The 17752-nt window shown below is 49.7% G+C and overlaps 1 protein-coding gene across 4 annotated transcripts in view; it reads right to left on the bottom strand.

Annotated features, from left to right (window-relative positions):
- Positions 1-7108: 7108 nt before the first annotated feature.
- The window catches only part of PDE4A (phosphodiesterase 4A), a 50335-nt gene continuing 39691 nt past the window's right edge, over positions 7109-17752 (bottom strand). For 2 of the 4 annotated variants that reach the window (XM_030935558.1, XM_010373769.2), the window contains exons 11-15: positions 16517-16616; positions 16066-16220; positions 15747-15869; positions 13442-13624; positions 7109-9879 (exon numbers count right to left, since the gene is read on the bottom strand). In XM_030935558.1, the coding sequence (XP_030791418.1) occupies positions 9145-9879; positions 13442-13624; positions 15747-15869; positions 16066-16220; positions 16517-16616 (1296 nt within the window). In that variant the 3' untranslated portion in view covers positions 7109-9144. The remainder of the gene's footprint in view (positions 9880-13441; positions 13625-15746; positions 15870-16065; positions 16221-16516; positions 16617-17752) is intronic. The other 2 variants (XM_030935556.1, XM_030935557.1) reach the window with 1 other exon arrangement.

The raw sequence follows: 17752 nt of genomic DNA, 5'->3' as shown, positions 1-17752 counted from the left end.
AGAAAGAAAGAAAGAAAGAAGCAGAAATACCAGAAAGAATAGAACGAAGAAAGAGACATCAAGAAAAGAAAACGACAAAGACACGAAAAGAAAGACAGCAAGAAGAAGAAGAAGAACAGGAAGAGAAGTAAGAAAGAAAAGAAAAGAAATAACTAAAGAAAGAAAGAAAGAAAGAAAGAAAAAGAAGAAAGAAAGAAAAAAGACAGAAAGCAAGACAGAAAAAAGACAGAAAGAAAGAACGAAGAAAAAGAAAGGAAAGAAAGAAGAGAAAGAAAAGAAAAGAAAAGAAAGAAAAGGAAGAAAGAAGAAAGACCAAAGAAAGAGAAGAAAAGAAAGCACAAGTAAAAGAAAGACAGGTAAGCAAGATCCGAAGAAAGAAAGAAAGAGAAAAGAAAGAAGAAAAGAAAGAAAGAAAGAAAGAACAGAAAGAAAGTAGGAAAAAAGAAAGAGAGAAAGAAAGAAAGAAAGAGAAAAGAAAGAACGGAAAGAAAAGAAAGAAAAGAAAGAAAGAAAGAAACGAAAAAGAAAGAAAAGAAGAAAGAAAGAAAGAAAGAAAAGAAGAAACAGAAGAAGAAAAGAAAGAAAGAAAAAGAAAGCAAGAAGAAAGAAAGAAAGAAGAAAGAAGAAAGAAAGAAGAAAGAAAGAAAGAAAGAAAGAAGAAGAAAGAAAGAGAGAAAAGAAAGAAAAAGAAAAAAGAAAATAGAAAGAAAAGAAAGAGAAAAAGAAAGAAAAAGAAAAGAACAGAAAGAAAGACAAAGAGAAAGAAAAGAGAGAAAAGAAGAAGAAAGAAAGAAAGAAGAAAGAAAAGCAAGAAAGAGAAGAAAGAAAGAAAGAAGAAAGAAAGAAAGAAAAGAAAAAGAAAGAAAAGAAAGAAAAGGAAAGAAAAGAAAAGAAAAAAGGAAAAGAAAGAAAGAAAAAGAAGAAAAGAAAGAAAGAAGAAAGAGAAAGAAAGAAGAAAGAAAAAGAAGAACAAAGAAGAAAGAAAGAAGAAAAAGAAAGACAGAAAGAAACGAAAGAAAGGAAAGAAAGAAAGAAAGGAAAGAAAGAAGAAGAAAGAAAGAAAGAAACGAAAGAAAGAAAGAAAGAAAGAAAGAAAGAGAAAGAAGAAAGAAAAAAAGAAAAGAAAGAAAAGAAGAAAGAAAAGAAAGAAAGAAAGAAACAAAGGAAAAGAAGGAAAGAAGAAAAGAAAGAAAAGAAAGAGAAAGAAGAAAAGAAGAAAGAAAGAAAGAAAAAAGAAAAAGAAAGAAGAAGAAGAAAGAACGAAAGAAAGAAGAAAGGAGAAAGAACAGAAAGAAGAAAAGAAAAGAAAGAAAAGAAAGAAGAAAGAAAGACAAAGCAAGAAAGAAAAAGAACGAAAGATAAAGAAAGACAGAAAGAAAGAAAGAACGGAAAGATAAGAAAAGAAGAACAGAAAGAAGAAAGACGAAAGAAAGAAAGAAAGAAAGAAAAAGAAAGAAAGAAAGAAAGAAAGAAAGAAAGAAAGAAAGAAAGAAAGAAAGAAAGAAAGAAAGAAAGAAGAAAGGAAAGAAAAGAAAGGAAAGAAAGAAAGAAAAGAAAGGGAGAAAGGGGGGGGGAGAGAGAGAGAGAGGGAGGGAGGGAGGGAGGGAGAGAGAGAAAGAGAAAGAGAGAGAGAGAGAGAGAGAGAGAGAGAGAGAGAGAGAGATAGATCTCACTATGTCACCCAGGCTGGTTTTGAATTCCTGGGTTCCAATGATCCTCCCACCTCAGCCTCCAAAAGTGCTGAGATTCCAGGCGAGAGCCACTGCGCCCAGCTGGCTATGTTTTTGATAAATATTGTCAGACCATTCCTGGAAAGCTGTATGTTCTAGCTTCCACGAACAGAAATGAGCTGTGAAAATGCTTTGCAAAATAAAATAAAAAAATGAATGTCTTATTTTGATTTGTATTGACTTTTTTTTGTTTTTTTTTTTTTGTTTTTTTTTTTGGGATGGAGTTTCGCTCTTGTTGCCCAGGCTGGAGTGCAGTGGTGTGATCTCAGCTCACTGCAACCTCCACCTCCCAGGTTCAAGCGACTCTCCTGCCTCAGCCTCCAGAGTAGCTGGGATTACAGATGTACGCCACCACACCAGGCTAATTTTTGTATTTTTAATAGAGACTGGGCTTCACCTTGTTGGTCAGGCTGGTCTCGAACTCCTGACCTCAGGTGATCCACCTGCCTCAGCCTCCCAAAGTGCTGGGATTACAGGCGTGAGCCACCACACCTGGCCGGCACTGACATGTTTTTATGCTATTAAAGAGGGAGAAATACTACCTACATCTCAAGATTTCGTACACCTGAAATAACGTAAAAGTATGGGGACAGCTATCACTGTTGAACAGGCACTGGGTGAAGCGAGGTCCTCGTCTTATTTCCTTGAATTTTCTCCATATTGTGCTATCTCATCCCAGCCCTCAGTTTCTTCAACTGCAAAATGGAACCAATGATAGCCCATATCTCAAGAACAGCTGGAGAGTCAATGAGATAATCTTCTTGGAAAGTTTAGCACAGGATAGAGCCCTCTAAAGGCTGGGAGAGGAGGAGCCATTTGCCCAAGAGAAGTACCAGGAAGCCTGCAAACCTTGATGTCAATTTCAGAGACTGAACCGACTTGACCTCTTCCCCAGGTCCCCCGGCCTCCTTCAGATTACATGGCCTCCCTGTTGCGCCCCACTGCCCTTGTTCACCTTTGCTTGAAGAAAAGTGAACTCCCTACCCCGGAGAGCCAGCTGAGGGTCACATGTCACTGCCTTTTTTTTTTTTTTTTTTTGAGACAGAGTTTCACTCTTGTTGCCCAGGCTTGAGTGCAATGGCACAATCTCTACTCACTGCAACCTCTGCCTCCCAGGTTCAAGCAATTCTTCTTGCCTCAGCCTCCTGAGTAGCTGGGATTATAGGCACATGCCACCATGCCCAGATAAGTTTTGGAGTTTTAGTAGAGACGGGGTTTCGTCATGTTGGCCAGGTTGGTCTCGAACTCCTGACCTCAGGTGATCCACCTGCCTTGGTCTTCCAAAGTGCTGGGATTACAGCCGTAGGCCACCATGCCCGGCCATCACTGCCATTTTTGACCCACATTTTCAGTCTGTCCCAATACAGGAGGTTTTCGAGACATCACATCTGCCCTCTTTTTTTAAAAAAAAAATTTATTTTCTTGAGACAAAGTCTCATTCTGTTGCCCGGGCTGGTACAGTGGCACGATCTCAGCTCATTGCAACGTCCACCTCCTGGGTTCAAGAGGTTCTCCTGCCTCAGCCTCCTGAGCAGCTGGGATTACAGGTGCCCGCCGCCACGCCCAGCTAATTTTTGTATTTTTAGTAGAGATGGGGTTTCACCATGTTGGTCAGGCTGGTCTTGAACTCCTGACCTCAGGCGATCCACCCGCCTTGGCCTCGCACAGTGCTGGGATTACAGGTATGAGCCACTGCGCCTGGTTTGTTTTTTTTTTTTTTTTTTTTTTTGAGACAGTCTTGCTCTGTCGCCCAGGCTGGAGTGCACTGGCTCGATCTCAGCTCACTGCAACTTCCCCCTTCCAGGTTCAAGCGATTCTCCTGCCTCAGCCTCCTGAGTAGCTGGTACTATAGGCATGCACCACCACATCTAGCTAATCCTTTTGTATTTTCGGTTGAGACAGGGTTTCACCATGTTGCTCAGGCTGGTCTCGAACTCCTGACCTCAAGCGATCTGCTTGCCTAAGTCTCCCAACGTGTTGAGATTACAGGTGTGAGCCACCACACCCGGCCTGCCCTTTTACACTTGGGGAAACTGAGGCCTAGAAGGAGAAATCTCGCCTAGGGTCACCCACAGTCCACTGCAGGATTGGTACTGTCACCTCCTGACCCCCGGCCCAAAGCCCTTTCCCCATCTCTGCCTCCCTTTGAAAGTCCCTGGGGAAAATGTCTGTGTCTTTTTGCTTCTTGCACAAAGTTCAGATTCCCTGAAAACTTCTACCTAGTTTTCAAGCTCTGCTTCTCTCCCCCCACTTTTCTAGGCTCTATCTACTGCGAATCTTCACAGCTGTTGTCAAACAACTCTTTGTATAGCCGAAATATTTTCCATTAACTCTGGCTGAAGTTTCAGAACTTAAGTCCAATACAGTAGCTCCTGGCCACCACTGTGGTGGGAAATTAAAACTGGCCACATTTCAAGGGTGCAATAGCCACATGTGACTAGTAGCTAACTTGTTGGATAGCACAGGTACAGAATATTCCCATTACCACAGAAAATTGTACTGAGGCCGGGAATAGCGGCCTTACACCTGTAATCCTAGCACTTTGGGAGGCTGAGGCAGGAGGACTGCTTGAGCCCAGGACTTCCAGGAGATCGGCTTGGGCATGTAACACGGTGAGACCCCACCTCTACACTTTTTTTTTTTTTTTTTAAAGAAAGTTTTAGGCCGGGCGTGGTGGCTCACGCCTGTAATCCCAGCCCTTTGGGAGGCCGAGGCAGGCGGATCACGAGGTCAGGAGATCGAGACCATCCTGGCTAACATGGTGAAACCCCGTCTCTACTAAAAATACAAAAAAATTAGCCGGGCGTGGTGGTGGGCGCCTGTAGTCCCAGCTTCTAGGGAGGCTGAGACAGGAGAATGGTGTGAACCCGGGAGGCGGCAGAGCTTGCAGTGAGCGGAGATCGTGCCACTGCACTCCAGCCTGGGCGATAGAGTGAGACTCCGTCTCAAAAAAAAAAAAAAGGAATTTTTACTGGACAAACCGTACTATAGAGCAACTCTTTATCTCTGGAACTGTTGTTATCCCATTTTATTTAAATAATTAATTCTTTTTTTTTGAGACAGAGTTTCACTCATGTTGCCCAGGCTAGAGTGCAATGTTGCGATCTCAGCTCTCTGCAACCCCTGCCTCCCGGGTTCAAGTGATTCTCCTGCCTCAGCCTCCCCAGTCGCTGGGGTTATAGATCCCCACCAGCAGCCTGGCTAATTTTTTTATTTTTAGTGGAGATGAGATTTCGCCAAGTTGGCCAGGCTGGTCTCTTAACTCCTGACCTCAGGTGATCCGCCTACCTCAGCCTCCCAAAGTGCTGGGATTACAGGTGTGAGCCACCACACCTGGCCCCATTTTATTTACTTTTTTTTTTTTTTTTTGAGGTAGTGTCTCACTCTGTCACCCAGGCTAGAGTGCAGTGGCTCAGTCACAGTTCACTGCAGCCTCGACCTCCTGGGCTCAAGTGATCCTCTTGCCTCAGCCTCCAGAGTAGCTGGGACTATAGGTGCACACCACTACATCCAGCTAATACATCCCCATTTAGTAGAAGAAACAAGTGAAGCTCAGAGAGATCACACCCAAGGTCACCAACCAGAGTCCCTCTCGAGCCCACGAGTTCATGACCAGCCTGGTCAGCATAGGGAGACCTCATCTCTACCAAAAAAAAAAAAAAAAAAAAAAAAAAAAGAAAAAGAAAAATATCTCAGAGTCCCCGGACTAGAAATAAAAGGCAGAGTAGGCAGGTGGACTTTTCCTTGGACCCAGGCAAGATGCTCTCATTTGTTTCAGAACATGCATGATATGAAAACATATGTCTCGTGTCCCCTTATGTCTACCTTCTCAAGCACTGTGTGTTTTCATGTGCATCCTGGTTTATTAAACCCCAGAGGCAGCCAGTATTCTTTTTTTGAGACAGAGTCTCGATCTGTCACCGAGGCTGACATGCAGTGGTGCGATCTGGGCTCACTGCAACCTCCAGCTCCCGGGTTCAAGCAATTCTCCTGTCTCAGCTTCCCAAATAGCTGGGACTACAGGCACGTGCCACCACGCTCAGCTAATTTTTGTATTTTTAGTAGAGACGGGGGTTTCACCATGTTGATCAGGCTGGTCTCGAACTCCTGACCTCAGGTGATCCACCTGCCTCGGTCTCCCAAAGTGCTGGGATCACAGGAGTGAGCCACCGTGCCCAGCCGAGGCAGCCAGTATTCTAACGAATGTCCAAATCACAAACATTTCCACTATCCATATCTTTATATTCAGAAGTTTTGCTCATTAGTATAATATCAGAAACCTTCTATTGGTAAAACCAGGGGCTTTTTAATTAGCCTAATAGGGCTGGGTGTGGTGGCTCACGCCTGTAATCCTAGCACTTTGGGAGGCCGAGGTAGGCGGATTGCTTGAGCCCAGGAGTTTGAGACCAGCCTGGGCAACAAAGCAAGACCCTGTCTCTACAAAATAAAAAATAAATTAGCCGGGCATGGTGGCACCCGCCTGTGGTCCCAGCTACATGGGAGGCTGAGGCAGGAAGATGACTGAGTCCAGGAGGTTGAGGCTGCAGTGAGCTATGATCATGTCACACCACTGCACTATAGGCTGGGTGACAGAGTCTCACTCTGCCACCAAAAAAAAAAAAAAAAGAAGTCTAATAAATGTGGGAAAATTAGTCTCCGTGAGTGGAATTAACAGCATTCAAGTACGTGAGCCACTGCACCCAGCCCCATGCAGTATTTAAAAGGGAAAAGATGTGGCCGGTGGCTCACGCCTGTAATCCCAGCATTTTGGGAGGCCGAGGCGGGTGGATCACGAGGTCAGGAGTTTGAGACCAGCCTGGCCAATATAGTGAAACCCCATCTTTTTTTTTTTTTTTCCTTTTTGTGGAGAACGGGGTCTCACTATATTACCCAGGCAGGTCTCGAACTCCTGGGCTCAAGCTATCCTCCCGCCTCTGCCTCCCTGAGAGCTGGGATTACAGGCGTGAGCCACCGCGCCCGGCTGTGAAACCCCGTCTCTACTAAAAATACAAAGAATTAGCCAGGCATGGTGGCAGGCGCCTGTAATCCCAGCTACTCAGGAGGCTGAGGGAGGAGAATCGCTTGAACCTGAGAGGCAGAGGTTGCAGTGAGCCGAGATCGCGCCATTGCACTCCATCCTGGGCAACAAGAGCAAAGCTCCATCTCAAAAACAAAACAAAATAACCACTGCATGGCTTGAATTTCCATTTTATAACCTGACTCAGGCTGGGGAATGTCTCTGTCTGAGCTCTACTTCACAATTCTATCTGCTGGGGAACAAGTAGGGACAGAAACTCCCTCCCCAACCCAAGTAGACGATGCAGCGGGGAGACACCTCAATAAACAATGTGGGGAATGAAGCCACATCAGCCAGGAAAATGGGTGAAAGCCTCGGTTTAATTGGAGACAAGATCGAAGGATTATTGATCAACGGACCAAATGACTGATCGTCAAAGTGAACAATACACAAGCAGTGTACAGAGGTCCTGTGCCCACCCTGGGGAGAGGAGCCCTGCTTGGGGGTGGGGTCTGTCTCTCCAGTCACCCCCTGGCTCCTGGCAAAGGGGAAGGGGACAGGCTCTGCCCAGCCCCAACCCCTAGGATGACACGACTTCCCATAAAACGACAGCGGTGAGTCTACCCTTTTCCCGGGACTATGGTACAGTTTGTATAATACAGCAGGAACGGAGACTCTCCCAACAGGAGACCCCCTTCCCTACCTTCCCGACTGGGTCAGCCAGAGAAGGGCAAGTTTTTATTTTCCCTTTTTGCCTCTGTCGAATAATTTACAAACCAACCTTACAGTATGTACAAAAAAAGAAAGAAAGAAAGAAGAAAAAAAGATAAAGAATGAACAAAAAGAAAGAAAAGGCCCACTCCGATTGCCGGCTGGGACAAAAACGACTTTCGCTACAAAATATGAACCCTGTACAGACAGCATCAAGGGAGTGCAAGTGGGGGTTACTTCCCCCTGGGGTGGACAGACGGATGGAAGGCTAGGGAGGAACTGGGGGCTACAGTACCGTGTGCTCAGAATTGGGTCGGGGGCAGGCGATGAATAAGGTCGGTCCAGCTACAGAACCAGGCCGAGGGGCGAGGGGAGGAGGGAGAAAGGGGGTCTTTCCTTCCAAACAGTCCCCCATGGCTTGGAGAAAAATGGCCTTGCATCTGTCTGCCGTATTGCTCAGGACTAGCTGGGGGAGAGGGAGAGGACTGGCAAGGTAGGGATGGAGGAGAAATTATTTTGGTGACAGAGTGGACGGAAGGGTTGCCCAGGAATGAGAATGAGGGTATACACCATTATTGCTTCCTCCTAGGGCAAAAGGTCGGGGGCTGTGATCAGAGTGTGGAAGGTGGGGTCTGGAGGACCCTGGAAAGGGAGGTGCAGCCAGGATGGGGGTTCTGGGCGCCTGGCCCTGCCTCACCCAAGGTGCAGGCAGCCACTGCAACCCCCTCGCCTGTGGCCATGGAAATTATTAAGGCAGAAACAAGAGGAGAAGCAGCTAGAAGTGGGGTGGGGAGGGGGGAGGTGCGCATGGATCAGAGCCACCGCCCCCCAAAAACGGAGAAAATTCAAAGTGAACCCGAAGTGGAAGGGAAAGAGGATGGAGAGTAGAGGAGGTCTAGGGCCATCCTCAAATCCCAGGCCCGAGGCTGGCGGTGTGAATGCCCCCTTCCACACCACCGCATATCCTAAAGTCAGCAGCTCCCCCAGCTCCCTGACTCTCTAGTCAGTATCGCTGGGATTATAGCTGGGATTATAGCCGGGATTATCGCCGGAATTGTGCAAAATCAAGCGGAAGACTCTTTTAGCAGGGAGAGGAGGCAGCAAACCAGAGGGGGCTGGAGCTGGGACCTCCCACAGTGACTGCCCCCCACCCTGGCCCCAGCCCCACCTAGAATGGCTATTCCTGACCACGTTCTAGAAATCCTCTAAAATTCAGAAGAAAACACCAGAAGGAGGTCCCACACCTGCTTGGGCCCAGGTGGAGAGCCCCAGGGGGCTGGAAGACTGAGCCTGGAACTTGGGGGGCCATGGGAGGCTGTGAGGGGAGGGGTTTGGAGGTGGAAAGGGGGAACCAGGAACAGGAGCATCTACAGTTGCTGTGTTTCTTTCTTTTTTTTTTTTTTCTTTTTTTGGTTCTTTTTCTAAAAATGTTACAATTAAAATTCAAAAAAATAAAATCCCTTCTGGGACCTCAGCCCCTCGTTCCCCAGCCCCCACCTCCAAAAAAAGGCCCCGTGGGTGGGGGCAGGGGGAAAGGGGAAAAAAAGAAAAGAGAAAAAAAAAAACCACCTTTCGTTTTCTTTTTTCTTAGGAGGGCCAAGAGTCTTTGAGGCAGCAGAGGAGGTGGCTGGGGGAGAAGGGGAGTGAGGGGAGGAGTGGAGGGGAACAGGGACAGAGGTCTGGGGATCAGGTAGGGTCTCCACCTGACCCTCCCCCACCAGGAGCTGGGAATGCAGATGTGTCCTCCCCAGATGTCCCTGTGCAGGCACTGCAAGCCCTCTTGGCAGCCTGGTGCTCTCGTTGGGCCTCCACCTCGGCCGCCGTGGAGGGGAGGCCCGGGAGGCCCGGGGCATGCTCTGAAACAGACAGGGTCCTCCAGGCAGGGAGAAGGGGGCTTTGAAGAGCCAGGGCAGAGGGGCTGCTCTGGCTTACAGCAACCACGGATTCCTCCTGGGACGAGAACTCATCCTGAGCCACAGGTGCACTGCCTGTGGACTGTGCCTGCTGTGTCAAATACACTTCCTCCAGCTCGGCCTCCAGGGACTCATCCTGTGCCATAACATCCAATGACTCCTGCGCTGGGGATGCCTCCCGGGCCATGGTTGTATCCAGAGCTTCCTCAGCTCCTGACAATCCCTGCGCTGTCAATGCCTCTTGGGCTGTGCACGGTATCGAGGCCATTGATATTTCTTCCTCTTCTTCCTCCTCCAGAGTCAGCTCAAACTGGAACTTATCAGGTGGGGGTGGGTGACCTGGCCCCCTTGACTCCTCCTCAGGTGGCGGCGACGGGCTCTGCCGGATGGCGCTGTAGTACCAGTCCCGGTTGTCCTCCAAAGTGTCCAGGATCTCCTGGGCGTCTGGGTGGACAAGGTCTGCCCAGGTCTCCCACAATGGGTGCACAATGTAGTCAATAAAACCCACCTGGTGGAGGGGAAGAACGTATAAACGTGCAGCCTATGGGGCGGATGGTACCACCACATTGTGGGAGCTAATGAAATGAAAAACATGCTTATGGGCCAGGCACGGTGGCTCATGCCTATAATCCCAGCACTTTGGGAGGCTAAGGTGGTTGCATCATTTGAGGTCAGGAGTTTGAGACCCGCCTGGCCAGCATGGTGAAACCGCATCTCTACCAAAAATACAAAAATTAGTTGGGCGTGGTGGTGCGCACCTGTAGTTCCAGCTACTTGGGAGGCTGAGGTAGGAGAATTGCTTGAACCTGGGAGGCAGAGGTTGCAGTGAGCCAAGATTGTGCCCCTGCACTCTAGCCTGGGTGACAAAGCAAGAATCCGTCTCAACAACAACAACAAAACCACACACAAAAAACACATACATTGATGCAGTTTATATATATATATACACACACACACACACACACACAGTTTTTTTTTTTGGACACAGGGTCTCTGTCACCCAGGCTGGAGTACAGTGGTGTGATCATAGCTCATTGCAGCCTTGAACTCCCAGGCTCAAGTGATCCTCCCACCTCAGTCTCCCCAGTAGCTGGGACTAAAGGCACACGTTACCACACTCAGCTAATTACTGTATTTTTGTAGAGACCACGTCTTGTCACATTGCCTTGGCTGGTCTCAAACTCCTGAGCTCAAGCGATCTGCCTATCTTGGCCTCCTAAAGTGCTGTGATTATAGGTGACAGCCACTGTGCCCAGCCCTTTACGTATTTTTCTGTTTTTCTTTTCTCTTTTTTTTTTTTTTTTTGAGACGGAATCTCGCTCTGTCGCCCAGGCTGGAGTGCAGTGGCTGGATCTCGGCTCACTGCAAGCTCCGCCTCCCGGGTTTACGCCATTCTCCTGCCTCAGCCTCCCAAGTAGATGGGACTACAGGCGCCCGCCACCTCGCCCGGCTAGTTTTTTGTATTTTTTAGTAGAGACGGGGTTTCACCGTGTTAGCCACGATGGTCTCGATCTCCTGACCTTGTGATCCGCCCGTCTCGGCCTCCCAAAGTGCTGGGATTACAGGCTTGAGCCACCGCGCCCGGCCTTCTCTTTTTTTTTTTTTAAGACACATTCTCACTCTGTCACCCAGGCTGCAGTGCAAGGGTGCGATCTGGGTTCACTGCAACCTCCGCCTCCTGGGTTCAAGCGATTCTCCTGCCTCAGCCTCCAGCATAGCTGGGACTACAAGTGTGTGCACCATGCCTGGCTTGTTTTTGTAGAGATGGGGTTTCACCATGTTGACAAGGCTGGTCTCGAGTTCTTGACCTCAGGTGATCCACCCACCTAGGCCTCCCAAAGTGCTGTGATTACAGGCGTGAGCCACTGCACCTGGCCTGTTTTTTAAAACGCTAAATCCAATTCCAGCTACTCAGGAGGCTGAGGCAGGAAGAACTGCTTGAACTCGGGAGGCGGAGGTTGCAGTGAGCCAAGATTGTGCCATTGCACTCCAGCATAGGCAACAGAGAGAGACTCCATTTCAGAAAAAAAAAAAAAAAAAAAAAGTAGGCTGGGCACAGTGGCTCACGCCTGTAATCCCAGCACTTTGGGAGGCCAAGGCAGGCGGATCACCTGATGTCTGGAGTTCAAGACCAGCCTGGCCAACATGGTGAAACCCTGTCTCTACTAAAAATACAAAAATTAGCGGGGCATGGTGGCGGGCACACATAATCCCAGCCACTCAGGAGGCTGAGGCAGGAGAATCGCTTGAACCTGGGAGGTGGAGGTTGCAGTAAGCCAAGATCGTACCATTGCACTCCAGTCTGGGGGACAAGAGCAAAACTTCATATAAAAAAAAAAAAAAAAAAAAAGCTAAATCCACAAACTAGTGCTATGAAGTTGCCTATGAAGATAATAATTACATTATAAAGTATATAAAATTAGTTTTACATGGGGTGTATGTGTGAGTGATTTTGCACTCCCAGGGGACATTTGGCAACGTCTGGACACATTTTTGGTCTTTACAAATGAGTAGGGGGAGGCCGGGCGCAGTAGCTTACGCCTGTAATCCTAGCACTTTGGGAGGCTGAGGCGGGCGGATCACCTGAGGTCGGGAGTTCAAGACCAGCCTGACCAACGTGGAGAAACCTCGTCTCTACTAAAAATACAAAATAAGCCGGGAGTGGTGGCACATGCCTGTAATCCCAGCGTCTCAGGAGGCTGAGGCAGGAGAATCACTTGAACCCGGGAGGCGGAGGTTGCAGCAAGCCAAGATTGCACCACTGCACTCCAGCCTGGGCAACAAGAGCGAAACTCCATCTCAAAAAAAAAAAAAAAAGATGAGCAGGGGGATGCTTCTGGCATCTAGTGGGTAGAGACCAGGCATTCTGCTAAAAACCCTGTAATACCCAGGGCAGCTTCTAGTACAAAAAATGATCAACCAAATGTCAACAGTGCTGAGGCCTAGAAACCCAGGTCTAGAAGGGCAGAGACATCAAACTCAGATGGTTGGGTTTCACCAGGGAGGATATAAAGTGGAGAGGGGCCAGGCAGGGTGGCTCACCCCTGTAATCCCAGCACTTTGGGAGGCTGAGGCAGGCGGACTGAGTGAGCCCAGGAGTTGGAGACTAGCCTGGGCAACATGGCAAAACCCCGTCTCCATGAAAAATACAAAAATTAGCCAAGTGTGATGGTGCACCCCTGTAGTCCCAGCTACTCTGGAGGCGGGGGTGGAGGATCACTTTAGCCTAGGAGGTGGAGGTTGCAGTGAGCCGAGATCACGCCCCTGAACTCCAGCCTGGGTGGCAGAATGAGACCCTGTCTCAGAAAGAAAAGGAAAAGAAAAATGAAAACAAGACCGGGTATGGTGACTCACCCCATATCCCAGCACTTTCGGAAGTCAAGGTTTGAGCCCAGGAGTTCAAGACAAGACTGGCAACATAGCAAGCCCCTATCTCGACAAAAAGATTTTTAAAATTAGCCAGGTGTGGTGGTGTGCACCTGTAGTCCCAGATACTCTGGAGGCTGAGGCAGGAGGATTGCTTGAGCCCAGGAATTCAAGGCTGCAGTGAGCTATGATCACACCACTGCACACCACCCTGGGCAGCAGTGCAAGACCTGGTCTCAAAATAAACAAATAGAACATAAATAAAAAAAAAAAACAGGAGGCTGGGCGCGGTGGCTCACGCTTGTAATCCCAGCATTTTGGGAGGCCGAGGCGGGTGGATCACAAGGTCAGGAGTTTGAGACCAGCCTGGCCAACAGGGTGAAACCCCATCTCTACTAAAAATACAAAAATCAGCCGGGTATGGTGGTGCGTGCCTGTAATCCCAGCTACTCGGGAGGCTGAGGCAGGAGAATCACTTGAACCTGGGAGGCAGAGGTTGCAGTGAGCCGAGACTGCACCATTATACTCCAGCCTGGGCAATAAAGACTCTGTCTCAAAACCAAACCAAAACAAAACAAAACAAAAAACAAGAAAACTTGGCATTGTGGAAAGGCAGGGGAGGAGTTCCTGGGCCTCAGAACTTCAGGCCAAGATGGGCTGGGGAGACCCACCCTGTCCCCGAACATCAACGTCCGAGCCCGCACCTGAGACTTCTCCACGGAAGCAGTGTGCTTGTCACACATGGGGCTGATTTCCATGCCACGCTCGCGCTCACGGTCACCCTGCTGGAAGAACTCAGCCATGATGCGGTCTGTCCACTGGCGGTACAGCTCCAGCGGCTTGGTGGGGTTGCTGAGGTCTGCACAGTGCACCATGTTCCGGAGGACCTGCATGGGGTCGGGGCACAGGGGAATCTTTAGAGGCTGTGCCTCTGTCCCAGTCTGAGACCTCAGGCATTCTTTCTTTTTTAAGAAATGGGGGGCGGGCGCAGTGGCTCACACCTGTAATCCCAGCACTTTGGGAGGCTGAGGCGGGTGGATCATGAGGTCAGGAGTTCAAGACCAGCCTGGCCAACATGGTGAAACCCTGTCTCTACTAAAAATACAAAAAAATTAGCCAGGCATGGTGGCGCATGCCTGCAATACCAGCTATAGTGGGGCTGAGGCAGGAGAATTGCTTGAACCTGAGAGGCAGAGGTTGTGTAAGCCAAGATTGTGCCACTGCCCTCCAGCCTGGGCGACAGATGGAGACTCCATCTCAGAAAAAAAAAAAAAAAAGAAAGAAAGAAAGAAAAAGAAACGGGGTCAGGCGCTGTGGCTCACGCCTGTAATCCCAGCACGTTGGGAGGCCAAGGTGGGCAGATCACTTGAGGTCAGGAGTTTGAGATTGTCCTGGCCAACATGGCGAAACCCTGTCTCTACTAAAAATACAAAAATTAGCCAGGTCTGGTGGTAGGCACCTGTAATCCCAGCTACCCTACAGGCTGAGGTAGGAGAATTGCTTGAGCCCAGGAGGTAGAGTCTGCAGGGAACCAAGGTCTGTGCACTCCAGCCTGGATGACAGAGAGACCCGGTCTCAAACAAATAAACAAACAAAAACAGAAAAGAAGAAAGAGAAGGAGAGGAGAGGAGAGGAGAGGAGAGGAGAGGAGAGGAAAGGAAAGTGGATCTTGCAATGTTGCTCTGGCTGGTCTCAAACTTCTGGCCTCAAACAGTCCTCCTGCCTCAGCCTCCACAGTAGTTAAGATTATAAGCGTGGGCCGGGCGCGGTGGCTCAAGCCTGTAATCCCAGCACTTTGGGAGGCCGAGACGGGCGGATCATGAGGTCAGGAGATCGAGACCATCCTGGCTAACACGGTGAAACCCCGTCTCTACTAAAAAATACAAAAAACTAGCCGGGCGAGGTGGTGGCGCCTGTAGTCCCAGCTACTCGGGAGGCTGAGGCAGGAGAATGGCGGGAACCCGGGAGGCGGAGCTTGCAGTGAGCTGAGATCCGGCCACTGCACTCCAGCCTGGGTGACAGAGCAAGACTCCGTCTCAAAAAAAAAAAAAAAAAAAAAAAAAAAAAAAAAAAAAAGATTATAAGCGTGAGCCACCACACCCAGCCTCTCAGGCTTTCTTATCTCCCACCTGGGGAGGGAGGGAGTGGGGAGTGGGGAGAGGAAGTGGGGAGAAGAGAGAACAGAGGAGGTAGCAGGGAGAGGTGTGTGGGAGATGGAGAAAATATGGGGGGAGTCAGGGTGAGGGAAGAGAAGATGGAGAAGATGGTGAGGGAAAGGGATGGGGGACCTGGAAGGGGTTGATGGGAAGACAGGAAGAATTAGGGGAAATGGGAGGAAATGGTGGGAGAGACGGGAAGGAGAGATGGGATTGGAAAGTGAAGATGGAGAAGGGGACAGACAGAAAAAGAAAGAGGTCAGGTGTGGTGGCTCACGCCAGCTATCCCAGCACTTTGGCAGGCCAAGACAGAAGGATCACTTCAGTTCAGGAGTTTGAGACCAGCCTGGTGACATGGTGAGATCCCAGCTCTCCTTTAAACATACAAAGTAAATAAAAATAAATTTTAAAAAAGAGGGCGGGGCGCTGTGGCTCACGCCTGTAATCCCAACATTTTGGGAGGCTGAGGCAGGGGGAATCACCTGAGGTCGGGAGTTGAAGACCAGCCTGACCAACATGGAGAAACCCTTTCTCTACTAAAAGTACAAAATTAGCTGGGCATGGTGGTACATGCCTGTGATCCCAGCTACTCCAGAGGCTGAGGCAGGAGAATCGCTTCAACCTGGGAGGCAGACGTTGCAGTGAGCCAAGATCGTGCCATTGCACTCCAGCCTGGGCAACAAAACCAAGACTCCGTCTCAAAAGAAAAAAAAGAAGAAGAAGAAGAAAGAAAGAGACAGGAAGATGGGCCACATGGGAGAAAGAAGCTGAGGAAGGGGCAGCTAGCTACCCAGACCTAAAGGTGTGGCTGGGGGAGTGTCCCGCCTCCTTAGATGATGGGGCGTGGGGGCACCTGGATGCGGTCGGAGTAGTTATCCAGCAGTAGGACCCCCGAGCTCGTCACTTTCTTGGTCTCCACCATGGTCTTCAGGTCAGCCAGGAGGGTCATGTGCTTGGACATGTCCGTGGCCAGCACCTGCGGGCAAGGGGGCGTCACTGGCGCTGCTGACGTCCGCCCACCAGACTGACCCAGGCCTCCGAAGTTTTCACCAGGTAGAAGCCGCCCGCTCTGTCCAGGTTGAGGGTTCCTCTGGGACTCAGACCCACTCCTCCCCAAAGCCCTCGATTCCAAGGCTTCCTTTCCCGCTCCGTCCCGCCCCAGCCCCGCCCACCATATCGATGACCATCTTGCGTAGGCTCTGCCGCTGGCGCTTGCTGAGGTTCTGGAAGATGTCGCAGTTGTCCTCCTGCAGCAGCTTGAAGCCCACGGCCAGGTGGTGATTCTCGAGCACCGACTCATCGTTGTACATGAGCGCCAGCTCCGAATCTGCAGCCCAGCCCGGAGGTCAGGGGAGGGCCAACGTGTGCAGCCCCAACCGCAGGAATGCCAACTCCGCCCCCAACTAGCTAACCCCTCCTCAGCCCGGACAGCCTCGCCTCCAGCCCAGTCAGCTCTACCCCAGCCGGGCCATCACCTTTCCAGTCCAGCAAGCCCCACCCCCAGCCCTGCCAGCACCGCCCCGAGACCCGCCAGCCCCGCCTGCAGCCTAGTCAGTTCCGCCCCAAGCCTGGCCAGCCCCGCCTCCAACTCAGCAAACCCCGCCCCCGGCGAGGGCCACTCACTGGTGTTGATGAGGAACTGGTTGGAGACCCCAGGGTGATCTACATCGTGTATGGCAGCCGCGAAGAGGGCGGCGAGAATCTCCAGGTCCGTGAACACTGCCTGGGAGAGAGAAACGGACGTTAGAATAACAGAGTTGAAGCCATGCATGGTGGTAAGCGCCTGTAGTCTCAGCTACTTAGGAGGCTGAGATGGGAGGATCACTTGAGCCTAGGATTTCAGGGCCAGAAGTTCAAGGCCATCCTGGGCAACTTAGCGAGACCCTGTCTCAAATTTAAATTTTTTTTTTTTGAGACAGAGTTCCGCTCTTGTCGCCCAGGTTGGAATGCAGTGGCATGATCTTGGCTTACTGCAACCTCCCCATCCTGGGTTCAAGCGACTCTCCTGTTTCAGCCTCCCGAGTAGCTGGGATTACAGGCGCCCACCACCACGCCCGGCTAATTTTTAAAATATTTCTTATAGAGACAGGGTTTCACCATGTTGGCCATTTCTGACCTCAGGTGATTCACCTGCACTGGCCTCCCAAAGTGCAGGGATTACAGGTGTGAGCCACCTTGCCTGACCTCCCCAATTTTTTTTTTTTTTTGAGATGGGGTCTCGCTTTGTTGCCCAGGCTGGAGTGCAGTGGCGTGACCTTGGCTCACCGCAACCTGCACCTACTGGGTTCCAGCGATTTCCTGTCTCAGCCTCCGGAGTAGCTGGGATTACAGGTGTGCCCTACCGCGCCCGGCTAATTTTTGTATTTTTAGTAGAGACGGGGTTTCACCATGTTGGTCAGGCTGGTCTTGAACTCCTGACCTCAGGTGATCCACCTATCTTGGCCTCCCAAAGTGCTGGGATTGCAGGTGTAAGCACTGCACCTGGCCTAAAACTTTTTTTTTTTTTAAATAAATAAGATTTTTGGCCAGGCACAGTGGCTCACGCCTGTACTCCCAGCACTTTGGGAGGCCAACGCAGGTCAGGAGTTTGAGACTAGCCTGTCCAACTTGGCGAAACCCTGTCTCCACTAAAAATATTTTTAAAAACTTAGCCAGGCATGGTGGTGGGTGCCTGTAATCCCAGCTACACAGGACTGAGGGAGGAGAATCACTTGAACCCGGGAGACAGAGGTTGCAGTGAGTTGGGATCGTGCCACTGCACTCTAGCCTAGGCGGCAGAGCGAGACTCTGTCTCAAAAAAAAAAAAAAAAAAAAAAAAAAAAAAAGAGAAAGGAACAGGGTCAAAAAGAGATGGAAGTC

The sequence above is a fragment of the Rhinopithecus roxellana genome, chromosome 8 (assembly GCF_007565055.1).
Source record: "Rhinopithecus roxellana isolate Shanxi Qingling chromosome 8, ASM756505v1, whole genome shotgun sequence".
NCBI classification, from domain to species: Eukaryota; Metazoa; Chordata; class Mammalia; order Primates; family Cercopithecidae; genus Rhinopithecus; species Rhinopithecus roxellana.
This window is presented reverse-complemented; position numbering and strand designations above follow the sequence as displayed.